The sequence below is a fragment of the Myzus persicae genome, unplaced genomic scaffold, assembly GCF_001856785.1.
Source record: "Myzus persicae strain clone G006 unplaced genomic scaffold, MPER_G0061.0, whole genome shotgun sequence".
NCBI lineage: Eukaryota > Metazoa > Arthropoda > Insecta > Hemiptera > Aphididae > Myzus > Myzus persicae.
In genome coordinates, this window is record NW_019104174.1 from 19,859 (window position 1) to 37,795 (window position 17,937).

At 29.8% G+C, this 17,937-nt stretch overlaps 1 protein-coding gene across 1 annotated transcript; it reads left to right on the forward strand.

Moving 5' to 3' along the window:
- The first annotated feature begins 4,093 nt into the window (after window positions 1-4,093).
- Window positions 4,094-15,380, forward strand: LOC111039622 (low choriolytic enzyme-like). The gene is made up of 5 exons (XM_022323208.1): window positions 4,094-4,522; window positions 10,092-10,223; window positions 11,316-11,663; window positions 13,195-13,328; window positions 15,205-15,380. Exons 1-5 carry the CDS (start codon window positions 4,366-4,368, stop codon window positions 15,346-15,348), a joined length of 915 nt encoding a protein of 304 aa, XP_022178900.1. The 5' UTR covers window positions 4,094-4,365; the 3' UTR covers window positions 15,349-15,380.
- Window positions 15,381-17,937: the final 2,557 nt, after the last annotated feature.

A 17,937-nucleotide genomic window follows, 5' to 3' on the forward strand; every position in this document is an offset into this window, starting at 1 on the left:
AAAAAAAAAAAAAAAAAAAAATATAAAATGTTGTAACCATTATCGTTGTTACCATAATTATTATAGTATTGTTATAATGCAAATAAACAATCATATCTTTATTATTAGGTTATTACTAATTATGTGCATAATTATCATTACTTAATTAGTGTATATTATTTCAAAAATAAGTATAATTATTAAAAGTTCTAATTTAACTTAAATTACATTCGTTTGGTAATCGACTATGTAGTGATTACAATTAATTACTTCCACTATTATCCAAACGAAAGATTTAATTTAAATACTAAAATATTTTTAAGTTTTGTTCTTGAACAGTATATCTAACAAATAGAAATAATAAAGTATTAATAAATAATCTAGGTACATTTCAGATTTACTAAAACTATAAAAATCTTATTGTCTTGGGCACCGTAAGTGTTTGAAATATATATAATTTCTTATATTATGTGTTCCAGCATTCAGTAGTTAGTTCTCAGTACTTCTTTGTTACGACGGACAATACGATGATAATTTATAATACTGACAGTTGAAAACCTATAACGTACCTACTTATAGTATTATATTGACCGTACCTAATCATTAGATCATTATGTCGAAATAAGTTGAATGTCGCAATTTTTATTTATTTTGTCCTGTTAAACTGACAGCGGAAGAGGCTTTGTTTGAACAATTATACTACTCTTATTGGTGTAGGTATACAATTTATAAAATTTATAAATACATGAAATATGCAACCTTACAACACATTACAATGTACACAAATTATAATTAAAGGTCTCGTTGGCTGATCCTATTCCCAACCCGGTCTGTGTTCACGTTCTACTGTTTGCCCTCTGAGAGTTCAGTCGTTTGGGAGGCGGCTACCCATAGATTGAATCTTCCTCCCGCCTCAGCTATCCTATCATCATGTTCTTTGCAGCCCAATATGTCCTCAACCATATCGTAGAAGGACTGTGGGGCACGTTGGGACGCAGCCTGTAATTGTTATACAGTGCCTAAATAGTATAGATTTTCATTGTATATATTATTATAGAGGTACCATTTTAATTATTATTGATAAGACACTGACCGTATAGCTATAAAATATGCACTAAAGTGAATAATGTAAACGCGAAGGGTCGGAATCGCCCAGTGCGAAAGGTGACCGCACTAACCGTGTACAGTTTATATTACAATATTTTAATATTAAATACACTCGTATTTCTTATATGGGCGCGTCCTATACGCCCAACGGTATAACTGTCTTTATTTAACTGATTACAGCAACTGCAGCGATGTTATATTGGAGTAAACGCATTTTCTTAAATGTTAAGTGGAAAACTCGATAAAATATAAAAATATCACTTTATTTTTGGCGCCTTTTCGATTTTCTAAACTAATAGAGTGGAAAGACGTGGGGCACGGGCGCTCTTATCAATATTTTGTCGAGAATATATGTATAGACATTTAATCTATTTTAGATATATAATATATACACGTCGGAGACGACCGCGACGACAATTAATGTCTACGCTCGCGATTTTCACCGCGCCACCTGTATACCGTATAATGTATAAATGTGTCGATACAGGGTGTTACATTAAACACACTTGTTGTACTCATTTTCTGAATCGGGTTCAGGAAGTTTTAGAAAAATCTTTTTTTTACAGCTATTGAACCGTTTTTATGTACTTATTCATATAGGTACCACTATGATTTTTACAGCTTCGGAATTCAAATGTTGTTGATGTGAACCACTTTAGCTGGACATACCTAGGACCTAGGTGCCTGGTGGTGTTTACCTTTTGCTGTTTCCAGTAGGTAGGTATATTAGGTATATTCACTACCCGCTAAGTCTTGAATTCTAATTCAAATCAACACGCATTTAATATTCAATGATTATATTGGTACATTGACTATTTTATAAATAATTTCTGCTCCTAGTTACGCAATTGAAATTTAAGATGTTGAGGCGTATGTATTGTAATGAGGAACAATTAAATACCCCTACGGCCCTACGAAAAAATAATAATTACGTACTCAGTATTTTATTTATTGTAATAAAGTGTGATAGATCCGTAAAAAATACAAAAACCTACTTGGAAATTAGTCGTGTAGTCATTTAATCGGATCACCCCGTATAAGTAAATAATATAATACATCATTTATCGGAAAGCTAAACGAAGAATGAAAGTAAACCGCGAGACGCCGAAACATGTTAATCGTTGCATACACTGCACACAATTATTGTGTTTTATCGGTGATACACATACATCTGATTATATTATTCTGTGCAATAAAAAAAATTATAAAGTCACGAGGACTAGGTGATATTTATGTATTTAATGAATAATGGCGAACTATACGGATTCATATAATATATAGATACAGAGTGATTCACAAAGCACCCTAATGAATTTATTCGAATGATCATTTTTGGAATTTTTCTATTTTTTTTTTTTAGTTTTCAATTTGTAGGTTAGCTTACAGTTAAATGAATTCTCCACAATTCCCTCGCGTATGTTGTATCCTTGAGTTGTCGGTACGAGTCAACTCTTGCATCTTTTTTTATTTGTTTAATACAATATTTGTTCTTGGTCTTTCTCTTCCAGGTTTCACTTCTGCATCAAACCTTCTAGTACAGTGTTATGGGTCTTCGTTGTGTCTCAGGGAATGGCCTATCATATGCGCCATTGCCTTGTTTTTATACTGTTTATAAACAGTTTGCTATAGAAAATTTCTTTTTTCTTTTCCTAAATCTTTTAGTACTTTATTTGTCTTTCTTTCTATCCATTTAATTTTCTCTATATTTCTCCAGTATCTCCACATCTTTAGAGCCTCTAACAAATTTTCTTCTTTTTTTAACGTCTATGATTAACTAGCGCTATACTCCATACGACATTACGACCACATATATTTTTTGATTAAGTGTTTCCTTGTATACTAATTATAAATACCGTATTTCCAAATACTTAGATTAGAAGTGTTCTGTGGAGATTCTCGGTGAGAATTACCATTTTTCTAGTAAAGTTTTTAATCAGATGACTTTTCTAAAATGTCCCATGTCCCACCTAAATCAAAATTCTAACGAGAAGCTTAATATGAGTTATTTAACTTTGTGTAGGTATAAGGATAACAGGTCCACGGTAACGGGTTCAGAAGATATGGAGGCTATATAATCATTTGAATGTTTTAGTAATTAATATTAATTTATCACTATTGTACAGTTTGTAAACATTATTCCGAGCATAGTAATTACTAGATTTAAATAGGTATCACATCAGTTTTATTTTATTTGTAAAATCATTTTTAAGGACTTCCTACTTTATTATCATTAGTTTATACTTAACGTACAATTAATAACTCAGAAATTACATGGTAGATAACACTTTCGAAAAAGTCATCAAAATTCCAATTAATTTATTGGTTAAAGTAATAAAGTGTTAGTTCTCATTTGGAAGAATGAAGTTTGTAAAATGGTATAAAAAATTGTAATAATTGAAAATACTTTTCTTTAGTAAGTATAGGTACACATAATTAAAAATTCAAAAATAGAAGTTTTTTTTACAAATTCATTACTTAAGTGGAAAAAGGGGTGATTTTGATTGTTGGATCATCCTGTATACGTCATATTATAATATAATTAATTCCACAAGCAGTAGGGCGATGTCTCCTTGTCGACAACGGCCAAATGAACAAATAAATAATGGGCCTTATTAGCGCGTGTCGTCGAGTTTACACGTACCTGTATACTCATTTGTATAATATAATATCGCATATACATATATCGTCGCGGAATAAAGTACAATCGAATAATGTGTGGAAAAAAAAAACCAGACGAAACGGAAATGGGGGGAAATCGTCAGATAATTCGCCCAAGCACATATTATTATGGTCGGTGTAAAATACACGACGGGGAAGTGTGAGCGCGTGTACAATACGACCGTATTTTATATTATATTATATACGTCGAGAAAATCGAAAACCGATTATATTGTTGTTGTTATTATGTAAAACCGTGTGTGCTGTATACTTTTCACACCCGATACCTGCCCGGCGCCTATATATATATAGGACTTGGGGCCCGACTTCTAAGGCGCTTTTTGACCAGCACTCGCACGCGTAACTCTCGCAGTGATATCGCACTATCGTATATTATTATTATTATTATTTTATATTGTTTACCGCGAGTATTGTTCTGTTGAAGTCCACCGAGTCCTGAGCCCGCGACTAACATAATATACGTATAGCGTACGCGCGCGACTATAATAATCCTGAAACGACTGGCGCGGTAATAATCACAATAAAAATAATAATAATAATAATAATAATAGGTTCAATCGAGGAATTTTTTTTTACAATATTAAAAAACCCGTCGCGGGCATGACGGGCGACGCTCTTTATTATTACATGTACGTGTGCGCGGTCGCGAGGATTTTGTCATGTTCCCCGGTCGGTCTGCAGGACGGACAGCATTTCGTCAGCTCGCTCTTGGAGAGGTTCAAAGAAGGTTCGAAGCCGCCTTCTCATTACACCCCGGGTAAGACGACTCGAGACCGCGAGATTATTGTTGCTAGAGATCATCATACTTTCCTTCCGTGGCCAAGATACTTGGTGAAGGAATAAATAAAATGTCCAGCAGTTATACACTGTATACGAGCCTGAATTAAGGGGTGGGCGACAGGATGACACGATCCCGGTTTCCATTGAATTTGGGAGTCTTTATATTTGTCCAAGTAATATATTTTTTTTTTAGTTTTCAAAAAAATAAAATCATGTTTATTATGGGAGTTGTAAACTGCATTGTGCTCATAGACGATAGACCTTATTATCTGTGACTGTACGAGATAATATAGTGAAAAATTAAACAATTATATACAGTCGAAAAAATGTGGTGATACACAGTTTTTTTTTTAAGTTGAAAGGGGGCCCCTAAATGTATGGTGTCTCGAGGACCAATTGGTCCTTAATTCGGGCTTGACTGTTTACCAGCTATTACCAGGGGTCACCCATTAATATTTTTGAAGGACAACATTAGGAATCTGGAAACCATCAAAATTGCTGAAGTCGTCAGTAAAAACCAATGAAACAAAAATGATAAATTATAACATAAGAACGTTTAATACTCGTATTATCGGTTTTTACCTTTTTTCCTACCTGCGGGCCCGATAAAATTATTTGGTGACCTCTGCTGTATACTATATAAATATTATTTTCTTCTTAAAAACCAGGGCCTGACGATGTTATAGGTACACCGACACACCCAAAGCTTAAGTATGTACCTTTTGCAGTTTGACGATCAGTGGGCTTACCATATTTTTTTTTACAACTGTGATACAAGCGAATTTAGGACATTTTCCTTTCACGTCAAATATTATTTATATTTTATCACTTGTTTTAAGTGTTTTTTTGTTGAAACATTATAATATTATATTTTACATCAACAAAATATATAAAAACTAAAATAAAATTATTTAGTTGCAATTTAAAAAAAATAACAATTTACTATAACACAACACCGGTGGAGTTGAAGGACATATAGAGGGATAACTAAAAGGAAAATTATATCGAACGATAATCACGTTGGATAAAGGATAAAAGCAAGACAGCGGCAGAAGGGGAGAATAGTAGTATTTTAAATTATTTTAATGTCTATGCCGAAAGAAAAATATTAGAAAATAAATATAATAAAATATATAAACTACAATTTTAAAACTGTACACATTTTTAAAATTAACTATTAAGTAAGCACATTTATTTAATGGCATACAAATAATTTGGGGATTAAACACTCTACAGTCTACATGCACAAGATTACAACAACCAAATATATTTGGTATTCGGAAAAAAAATCCTCGGAAAAAAACCCCCGGATAAAAAGTCCCCGGAAAAAAAATTCACAGGAAAAAAAAACCCCCGAAAAAAAAATCTCCAAAGTTTGCTTTGTAAGGTTTGCAAAGTTTACTTTGGGAAATTTTTGACAGCTGTGACTCTGTGAGTAATAACATACTCAAGAGAACTGATTACCTTTTTATTATATAGGTAAATAGATATTATTTTTATTTTATACGCAATGTGATTTGTTCATTATTATTATAATTATTTTTAATTTTTGCGTAATCTAGCTGTGTGATCAAGATAATATTATAGTAGTTATCATTCAAATTTTATATTTTTTTTAAATTATCGTATATTATTATTATTTTAGAACAGTTAGGTATATCTTGGGGGATTTTTTTTCCGGGGATTTTTTTTCCTAGATTCATATATTTGTAGTATATTGGTTACTACATTTATTTAGTGTTTCACCTATTTATTTTTATTTTTTATGTATGCGATATGTAATCCTTATTATTTCGGTAGGTTGAATCTCTTAAGTTTTAAACTTTGTAGATACCTAATGAAAATGTTATTTTCTACTTATAACATTATCTATAATAAAGAAAAGTTATGAATGGGAAATTTCATTGGCCCCACTAAACAAAATAGATTTGGCGTAATCTGTTGTAAATCTTATTTCAGAAAAAAAAACAATCTTAGAGATTTTATAATTTTATAAATTATGTGTTTAAATATCATTGTATAAAAGTAAAATCAATTAAAAAATATTTTAACCATATTTTGGAAAAAATATAAAAGTTTGAAATTATTAAAATTATTTTCGTCTTGAGGATCCTCTTTCTCATAACACTGTACAAACATTTTAAATTACTCTCATTTGGTACGTAATATAAAATAGTTTTGACAAATATTAGTTGATCCGTTTTTCAAAACTACATGACATACAAAAAGAATTTACAATTTAAAATGTCTTAAAGTTTATATTATTTAGGAATGGCATAAAAACAGACGGTGATTCAGACGTTAAGGAGGAATACAATTTCTAGTTATTATTTTGAAACGCTTAAGTACTGAGCTATAATAATAACATATGGCGGACATTATTTTATTTTGTATTTATCAGAGGATAAAACCAAAATTCATTTTTATCTTTACAATCATATTATTGCATATGCTGGGGTTCATAGACGTCCATTAGAGTTTTACAGATCCTTAAATATTTAACAGATTCTCTCACACATCAAATAGTGACTCATGAATTCATGATTGGTCCATTAAATTTTAACGAGTCGTTAAATTTATGAAATGTTTGCGCAACTTGGTATCATTAACTCTAACCTAAAATCTACTTAGTTTGTTAGCTTTTAGTCATCATATAATATTTGAACGGCTTTGGATACGTTAGCTTGTTACTTATCTGAAAAATAAAATGAAATAAAGATATCTTTTAATATTAAAATTAACAGACATATAGAGCCGTAGAGGTAAACATTTCAGAAAATGTCGTTAATAATTCATAATAGTTTTATTACAGTAAATATGTTAGTTTTTAAATAATTTTAAAAATATAGATTTATATGTTACATTATAATAGTTATAGAGGTTATAATATGAACAATACATATTATTGTAGAGTTAAAGTGATCTATTTCCGTCTGCCATTGGCATTGAATAGAATAAAAATATTTCAAATACTTTGTATATATATTATTCGTTTAATATTTTCATTTTGTTTTCTTGAACATTTTCTTTATCATTAACAACTGTTTTGCCATATTCTCGCTGTAGATTTTAATAAATTTACCAAAAAAATAATGTTTTTATAGGTAACTTAAAAAGAGTTTTTTAAATTTTAAATTTCACTTTTTTTGAAATATTTTAATAAAATAATGAAAAAAAATTTATACAGCTATACGTATACAATACATATTATGTATCCTGAAATAAATAATTATTGATAGTTGGTTCCTTATTTTTTGTAAATATGTTTGATTTTTGAGTCAAATGTAATGTGAAGGTTTGTATTGTTAGAAATAATTAGTAAATAAAAAATATATAAAATAAATGTATAAATATTTTTAATAAAACGCATTGCAGTATTGAGTATTACACTAGTATTTGAGATTCAAAATGGTCGATAAAAATTTTTAAGTTTAGAACACCATTAAACTTAATATAAAATAACGAATCGAATAAATTTTGAATCATACTGAGTTGATATTTTTAACGGGCAACGAAATGTACGAGTACATCTATAAATAGTAGATGTATAAACGAACTTGTAGGATATGTTAACGGTTTATGGTATATCTTTGTTTCATAGTTTACTAACATATACTTATAACATTCTTTCCTCTCTTTAAGTGTAGTGATAAATGATTAGAATACAAGAAATTAAAAAAATTATATTTAAGATTTATAATTAGTTATTCCACTTAAATTAAAGAAAGAAATTTGATGAAATTGTACACCCCACTTATGAGTCATCATCACGTTTTGATAATAATTGGCTTTCATTGTCATTGATAATTATATCGGGTAACTATTATCTACATCCTACCGGTAGTTATTTGCATTTCTCTCTGTATAGACACAACGAACCAACAAACATAATTTAAGTGAACAAAACACTGAATTAATTAATCGTGTATTGTGTAAATATGTTCAACAGCCATACTTTACGGGACTCGTTGGGGCTGATGGATCCCTTTTCCCAGAAACGTCCGCACAGTCGGAAAGTCAGAAAAACATGACCCATTGTCGCACTTAATTTGTTCTCGGAAAGTCATGCGTGATATACATATCTAAATATATTATACACGTGTACTTACATATTGTGTACAAGAGTGCCCCGACCAAGTGCCAACAGCAGACGGAACTGTCATTTGAACATTAATTTTACATGGCTGCTATCGCAAATATCTAGATTTAATAGAAACCGTATGCATAGCAATAATGGCTGTTTGAGATTGAGACTTGAGAGTACTCTTAAATCGAACATTTGCAGTATAATAAATGATAGATGGGCTCCCACGTCACATCCTGATACATCATATTATGGCAACCCAATATACTTTGAAATGCATACACAATAGTATGTAAAACATATTATGGATCAAACCCACACTTCGAAATCAAAAACATTTTATTTAAAACCCGCACCTCGAGTGATACATAATATTATATGGTTATTGCATTAAAATAGAAATAGCTTTTTTTTTCATACACCTATTCTATGTAATATTGATAAAACATGAATATATACGTCAATAATAAAATATTATAAATTATAATAGATTATATTATCTGTTGATTGTTGGATTTTTTTTAACATGAATAATTAGTATAAAACTCATCACCATCACTTAATAATTTCATTCTCATGTCTATAGAACCTATCGCGTTTTATATTATAATCATTAATCACACATATGGCTATATATGAGATACGATTTATGAGTATACACGTAGTTATACCCTTCACGGTTCACTACACCTTTGAAATAGGCACATCTATTATGTTAAGTTATTTACGACGTGCCCAAAAAGCCTACGTAGTAGCCAGTAGGACATTGCAGGATTAACACTTCCTTGAAGTACATTTATCGTTGGTAATAGGTCGCATTTATTTAAATTGAACGCAGTTTGGCTATAATAAAATAATAAACACGGTGTATAGCTAGGTTTATAGTCCGAGTATATGTTGAAAGAAGATAGCAGACGTTCTTCTATTAACTCTTAAAACGCATAAAAGAGTAAAGACTCATGAAAAATGGCAGATATTACAGATCTGTGGATCGAAAAAACTGAAACAGAATACACCAATTGTGCGTTCATCGTATAGTCCACTGACTGAGCGTCAATAAATAAAATTGAATAATTATATTATAATAATTGCATTTGAGTTTTATCACCCCAAATGGCGGGGGAACTGTAGAAAGTTTCAGTGGGCCCATCTTTAATAATACAACATAAATCACTCCAGATCGTTCATGAGTTAAATGAAGAAAGGTTAGACAAATTCAGTTTTCTGAGGTTAAATGTCATAGAGTTATGAGACAATACATTAGGTATATTTATTAGAGTATTATTTGAATACGAGATGATTGCTATTAGTGTTATATTACCGTAGGTATACGTTTTATGACAATTATAGCAATTATGTATTTTTAACGCATAATCAAACTGTCAAAACTTATCATGTGTTGAATATATATTCAAAATTATTTTTTAGATTGCTTATGCATATTCGTTTATTTTGTTATTAGATATGTATCCAGAATTAAGATCTCGATTGTATCAAGGAGATATAGTACTGCCAGTTTCGAGGAATGCCATAATGTCAGATTACTATAAATGGCCCAAGGCAATAGTTCCTTATACAATCCATTATAATTTTAGTAAGTAAATCGAATTATAGATCTAAAAAAAAAAAAATGACACTTTCAGTATTTTGCACTTTAATGCAAAAATCGGAATTTCAATGAAACAAAAATACGATTACTGTAATACAATATATACACTTTTCGTATCACGCGAGCACTTTTTTCTTCTGTTCTATGTAAGTAAATATAAATTACATTAAAAGCTTTTAGGCTTTAGTAAAAATGGTGCCTTGAATAACCCCATTATAATGCGCATATATGCCACCCGTCTCTTACATTTAACGTTTACTTCGCATTTAACGCTTAAAGTATTAAAGCTTAATTTTTAAAACTTAATTATTTACTTTATTGCAATAGCCGAGAACTTCGATTATTATTAGATTACGTACATGGTATATACCTAAATAAATTACATCTATATTTTAAAGTATTTATTTAAAGTATACATTATTATGGTTTCTCTCCGTACTTGTCTTCGTCAATTAATTTTATTTTTTATTTAGTATTTGAAAAAATATTTCTGTACTGATAAGAGTCACTCCATAACAATATTAATAGATTCAAGCATTTTTTGAATTTAATCGAAAATCCGAGTAAGCATTTTAATAATTTATTTAAGGGTATAAATATTTAAAAAATTAAATTGCTAACACTTTCCGCGCAGTGTTTGTACAATATACGAAGTACGTTTTAATGTTTAGTTAGGAGGCGCGGCAGAGCTATGCTGAGTGTGTGCAACTATGTGAGGACCTAACGCTGACCCTTATGATATATGTACCATATACTATACACATGGTGTACAACGTACATAATATGTATTTTAATGTTATTAATTATCGAATGTGAACGCTATCTGAAAGGTCCGATACTCGAATAGGCGGGAAAAAGTCGGAAAGGGATGTACAAATTCGGTACTGATTATACGTTCTTGTAAATCAACTTATTGATATGGATATATATTATATATATATATATATGTACACATGTTGATTGATATCTTCTGCTCTCGGACCCATTTTAATCTACACCAAATTCGATCGTCATGCAAATGATCGGGTTTTTTTTTATTTAACCGTTTTTTTTCTCACTTTTTTCCTCGTGCCGCAGCACAAGACGAGCGGTCCAAGATCCGGATGGCCATGGACTCGCTCGAGTCGAAAACGTGTCTGCGGTTTGTCGACACAAACGGTGGGAACGCGACACAACTGCTGAAGGAAGTAGGACACTCGGAGTACGTGCACATCGGCCGCGAGCGGAACAAGGGCTGCAACGCCATGATCGGCTTTCACCAGGATATGGGCCGCCCTCACAACATGAACTTAGAGTCGCCGTCGTGCATCTACCACCAGGGCACGGTGCAGCATGAGCTCCTACACGTGGTCGGGCTGCTCCACGAACAGGCCCGTGCCGATCGTGACAACGCGGTGATCATCTACTGGGAAAACATCGACAAGGGTATAACCATGTTTTGAATTATTATGTCATGAATCGGTGTTTTTACAATTTTTAAACAACATTTCGCGATGGTTTCTGACAAATCTAAAAACCCAGGAGGTTTCCTAATATGTCAGCGATCGTGTGGCCTAGATGCAGCCCAGCGCACCGCTAAGGGGTGGGGCTATAATGGGGTTTGAATTTCTTAACTCCCACGGCCCTCTAAATTTATCTATATGAAAATTCGGTAACTCGAATTTTTCTCCTTTGAATCATGCAAAACAAATAATTACGATATTTTATTATTGTATATATCTACTGATAATATGTATAGTTTTCATAATTTTCAAACTTTTTTTAAACGTAATCTCCGCCTAATCGAAAAATACCGAGCACGTACTGAGCTGGGCATGAGCACTTTAAAGTTGTAGGTTTCGAACTTTCGTAACCCACTTGACTGCAGTGGCCTTTGTGCGTCAAAAACAACGCTTACTTTGTGTAGTTTTTGTGACCATGTACCGACCCATCAGATATACCTACGACAATTTCAAATGGTAGGTATAATGGTATCCGAGATACAATTCTGTGTACCATACTATTATATGATATTATACAGAGTGTATATTGTATTACAGCACGATATATTTAATAGGTTTTGTGTATGTATTGTATATTTATATATATACGAGGAATGTTTAGTAATGCGATGTGTAATATGATACCACTGTAGGCGCGAAGCCAGGATTTCATTTCGGTGGGTGGTGGACGGTCCATTTGAAAAACTCTCGTTTGAACTTTCAGTATAAAATATTACAAAACAAAAATGTATGTCGGAGATGAGTTTCACATTGGTTTTGGGCTCCACGCCCCTTTTCTATTTGTACAAGTTCCATAATAATCTGCGTATAATACATTATTGAAACAGTTTTAATATGTACGACAGTGATGATACTTGATTTATACAATATTAATATTATTATTTACCAAGAAACCTTTCAGGACGATTCAAAGCTAATCTGTTTATTTGAAACCCAATATCCTATATAACGATCCAGACTTTACTTAGAGTTAGGATACGACTACCTGACCTAATGAATTTTCCCTTTTATTTCATTTTCCCCTCATGAAAGTCCGAAAAGTTGGTCGATCAAACATTCAAAATTTGAAACATAATATATCACAAGCTTCTATCGTAGTAAAAAGTTGTAGAACATTTTTAATTATGTAGATATAAGTTAAAATAATATCTGTTTAATAAACTACTTCGTTTGTAGTTTGTCGGAAAATAATTTTGTACAAAAGCTTTGAGCTTCAGTGCGTTCTAGCTCCCTTTGTCATCTATAGAAATATAGTATTTAAGAGTATATAAACTGCAAAGCAAAGAATCACAGTTATAGTTATTAATACTTCATTCTTATCGTATGACATAATATATTAATATATCGTTTTCAAATTATTGCTCAAATTTTTTATAACTTATTTAATAACAGTTATTTTAAAAATACATACAATAGGTGGTTTTTCTAATGGTGTATTAATTTTTTATTTTCAGCATATTGGCCAGACTTTAACAAAGTGCCTGACAATGTAACAACTACTTTCGGACTACCTTATGATTATACTAGTGTAATGCATTACCCACGTTATGCTTTTTCAAAAAACGGTAAAGAAACCATTGTTGCTAAGGTAAGTTGTAAAGCATGTTACGTATATTTAGTTTGAATTCGTATGAACAGTTTTCGATTTTTCAGTAGAATTTTATCGAAGAAAAATTAATCATTATTACAAGCTTTGATGTGATGGTCTCTTACTCTCTAACTCATATTACCTTTTTAACAACATTTATATAATGATTGAGGTTGGAAATAATAGAACTTAATATGAACTGCAGTGTTTGTACACAATTTTAATAGGGCAAATATTTTTACTGTATACCATAATCAATTTACTGACAGAATGCCGTGACTGATTTTGGCACTTATCTCATACGAACGTGATCTATATCCCTCGGTGAAACTATTGTGTTAGGTATAAAATATATTATATTGTATGTGAAAGCAATGAAAAATCCATCTAATTTTTATAAAACTTTGTTAACTATTGTTTTTGCACACTTAAAGAATATATTTTCATACAAGAATGTGGTCGAATAACAAATTTTGAATTTTTTTTTATAGATAGAACTTTATAAGTAAAAAACGATTGTATTTTAAAATTTAAAATTTTTTGAAATTATTGTCACAAATTTTACTAAAAATAAACTCAGGGAAAAATATTTTTCAAAAGTTTTAAAATTCTTAGTAGGAACTAAAATATGTTGGAAGTTATACCACGATAACAAATGTTAAATATATAATATAGTGTAAAGTTTAAGTTTCTAGAATTATAAAAAAGTTTCTATCCAGCGGGAATTGTACTTGAATTTCCAATAAGGTTCTTTTGTGTTCTTTTCGTATTTTTTTTGAAAATTAAGTAGAAAAGAATTTCTAACATTATTATAAGAATAAATAGAAATCTTAAAACATATATTTAATATATTATATTACGTTAAAGGTATTTTAAGTATTTTCAACATACAATAACTTTGCATAAAATAAAACTGTAAACACTTTTATTTTAATGCAAGTCTCAAGTAAATATTTTTTATTGTGTTTTAAATGGGATTGAACCAAGTCATGAAGTCACATATACGCATTATTAATTTAAAATATAAAATTAGTACAAATTTTTTTATGAAATTAATTTAGTTAATACACTTTTGTCGAATTACCTTAAAATGATTTAATTATATTTGTTTTTTATTTTTGGCTAAGTAAATGTTTGTTTTAATATTATTTAGTAAGTGATTGTATTGATTTGTTTTATAAAGGATGAATTTTAAAAAAAGGATTATCCTTATACTTACCCTTAGGGTAATGTTCAATTCTAAAATTGAATTATCGAGCACTTAAACTGGATTGTTGCGCACAGCTAGCTGTCGTGTGTATTTACTAAATTGCGACGAACTTTATTTTCAGTAATTAAAAAAACTCATAATTGTGTTGCTACTCTCGGGAAATAGACCAAACGAACGCTATAATTAGATTTCTGTTAAGAGTTAAGTTTAATTCGATTTTTCCATTAAACATAAAGTTTCAAAAAGTCAAAAATGCTACAATTAAAATTATATTTGAGACTTATTTTTATATAAATATTTTTAGATGCTGATTTTTTCAAATTTCAGAAATCAATAATTTTTTTTATTACGATTAACAATTTAATAAAAATGTTGTTCGCGAACGATTGACAAATTCAGTATTTTTTACATTCAAATCGAATAGTATAATTTAGTTCTGTTTTCAAATGTAGCAACAACATATTGTTCATCTATGACAAATAATATACATACATAAATTATTACCCATAATGTGGTAAACGATAATACATGGACTGAAATACTTGACTTTTTACTGTGCTTATAGTAGCAGGTGGTGTTGTTGCTGTCATTGAACTATGAAATATTTACTTTTATATGGTACCTACAAGTGGAATGTGTTATAGTAAATGACTTTTTTTTTCTAAGCACGAACCAAGTATGAGTTTGGGACAGAGAACCGGAGCCACGGTCAATGACTTGCGAAAAGTCAACGCAATGTACAATTGTAATGGAGCCGCTTCAACACCTAATGCAGGCGACTATCGAGGCTCCGAATATCATATTTTTTAGTTCAAAAATATATTATTATTATTATTATTATTATTGACACGAATGTATTATGCATTTACAAATAAATTACTATTTAATTGCACGATGTTAAATTTAATTAAAAAAATAGGTATACCTAATTACAACTGTTTAAAATAGTATGTTTTTATTATTGTCTTGGTGTTTATTAAAAAGAAGGAAAAACTAAAGTCAAATTCTAATTCACCAATTTAAATATACTGTAGTACCTATATCACTTATATTGTAAATAGTTTTATGCAGGTAGACGGTAGACGATCTATTTATTAAGTAATTTATAACAATACCGTTATAGTCACCATTGGTACCTATCTATAATTATTTATTTTCACCATAAGAATATTTTTATACTATACGCATAAAATGCTTTTTAGCCATATGAAAATTACATTTTCTAAAACCTATAATAGAGTTAATTATATTTTAAAAAATCACTTTTTTATTACGTTTTAATCGTTTTTGCACGATTTTATTTATATGCACCATAAATTAATCATATTTGTATTTTCAATTTTTTAATAACGTGCTTACTTACAAAGATACAATTGTATAATATATAAATGTTTTTATCGTAAACTACTATTATGAATCCAAATCATTAAGGTCCAGAGACTTAAAGCATTTGCTTATTTGTATGGATTGCCTTGTAATGTAGCAGAGTGCTATGGAAGTGTGTTATGTTACAATAACATCAATTATGAAATTTAAAAGGGCTTTGTTTGCTTTTTTTCAGCGATTTTTAAAAAAATGCTTATTTCCAGTTTTTCAGATTATTTTTGTTTTTTTGACTAGTTATCTACTTTTTCTGGTTTTTTCCTTCTAAGTTGTTTTCGTTAGAATTAAAATAATTCTTACCTTATCAACTTAGTCGAGTAGTCCGTCGCCGTCCACGGCATCATTGCAAGGTTAATAAAAATATTCCAACTCTTAAAATAGAACTGGATTTAGGGGAAACTAGTTAATATAATTGAGTTCACAACTAATGACTAATGATTTCATTAATTAATATTTTTTTTTTCAAATATTTGTAAAAATTGCTTACATTTTATTTTTCAGAAAACCCCTCGGTAAACCCCTACAATTCTAGAGTCTCGAAAGAGAAGTTAATTTCTTGTGTAACACATTAAGTTAAAGATAAAGATTTATTTTTTTGATTTTTTAGTTAGAATTTTTAAGTTTTTTTTTGAATAAATATTTTTGTTCAAAATTAAGTTGTTCCAATGCTTAGTTGAGTGCTTATTATGATGTTTTAAGCCCCAGTTTTAATGATTTTAAGTGCTATATGTCCCGATAAGTCCCGATCCCTTGTTAATGACCAATGAGTATGGGTACTAGATGTCTACTTTATACTAACTCTGCAAACTGAACATATTGGAACGTTGGATGTTTTAGCATAAAGCTGAAATGATTATGTTGTGTTGGTTATTTGCACATAACGTCATCTACTTACAAGTTGTTGAAGTATACAGCGATATACGAATATTATTATTAATATCCATGTATAATAAACATAATAATGTATAATATTATGTTCAAACGTAATTACTATAAAGGGCACATGCACCTACGTGTAGTATCAAAGGGACTAATCGATAATACAAGAGAAATAATACAATACCAGTCAACCTTATGATGTTACACAGTACTCTAATGCAGGTTTGTGATCAAAACCAAAGAGATATCTGAAACGACGTGGGTAGGTTAAAATCTGCTACTTGCAGGCTGCCTTAGGTATTTATACTTATTGACATTTACAAATAATTTAAATAATTGTTATTATTTCTGGGTATCTCGCTGCTGCAACAATGATAATAATTTATCCACCAAGCCACCAAGGCCAAAGTGTTTATGCACTTCAATGGTAAAATTAGAACAACTATTATAAAAAATTATACTTAGATAATTATACATATAAAATAAAATAAAATAATAATTAGCTTCCGGTTGCAATACGTTATTTCGGTCACTCTATGCTTCAAGAGCGTAATTAATGTTTAATACAAATTAATTATACGTTCCGAATATAAGCATCCAAATTGCAATTATAATAATAACAATAATAGTTATATACGATGGAGGTGCTTAGTGTTAATTTTTACTTACTTAAAGGGCCAATAATAATATTGTAGATGTAGTAGATGTATAATTATGGGACAGTTAAATATTAATATTAATATATAACACTGTATGATTTTTGCAGAGTGCAGGTTGATGTTATCAGCCATGAGTCATTTGATTTCCTTAAAATGATATAAGACATAAAAAAAAATTATAATTAAATATCATGTTAAAATTTCATCATCTAGTGTTTTTAGTGAACAATATTTACCTTAGTACCTTTTGATTACATCCATTACGTTTAAATACTAACTATAGATATATATTACTAGATTATATACTTTATATTTACTAGATTATAATATCTAGTTTATGCTTAAGCTGTAAGTAAAAACTGTTTAAATGTAATATTTTTATATTTTTATTAGTGCTTTATTTTAAAGTTTATATGCAACGAAAATTATTCAAATTATTGTTAGAAGATATTCTTAAAAAGAAAAAATAAGCTGTAAT

Excerpts from the sequence above, each read along its gene's own strand:
- LOC111039622 (XM_022323208.1), top strand. The coding sequence starts at position 4,366 with ATGACGGGCGACGCTCTTTATTATTACATGTACGTGTGCGCGGTCGCG. Across the intron at positions 11,664-13,194 it reads CTGGGAAAACATCGACAAGG|CATATTGGCCAGACTTTAAC; the intron begins GTATAACCATGT and ends TTTTATTTTCAG. Across the intron at positions 13,329-15,204 it reads AAGAAACCATTGTTGCTAAG|CACGAACCAAGTATGAGTTT; the intron begins GTAAGTTGTAAA and ends TTTTTTTCTAAG.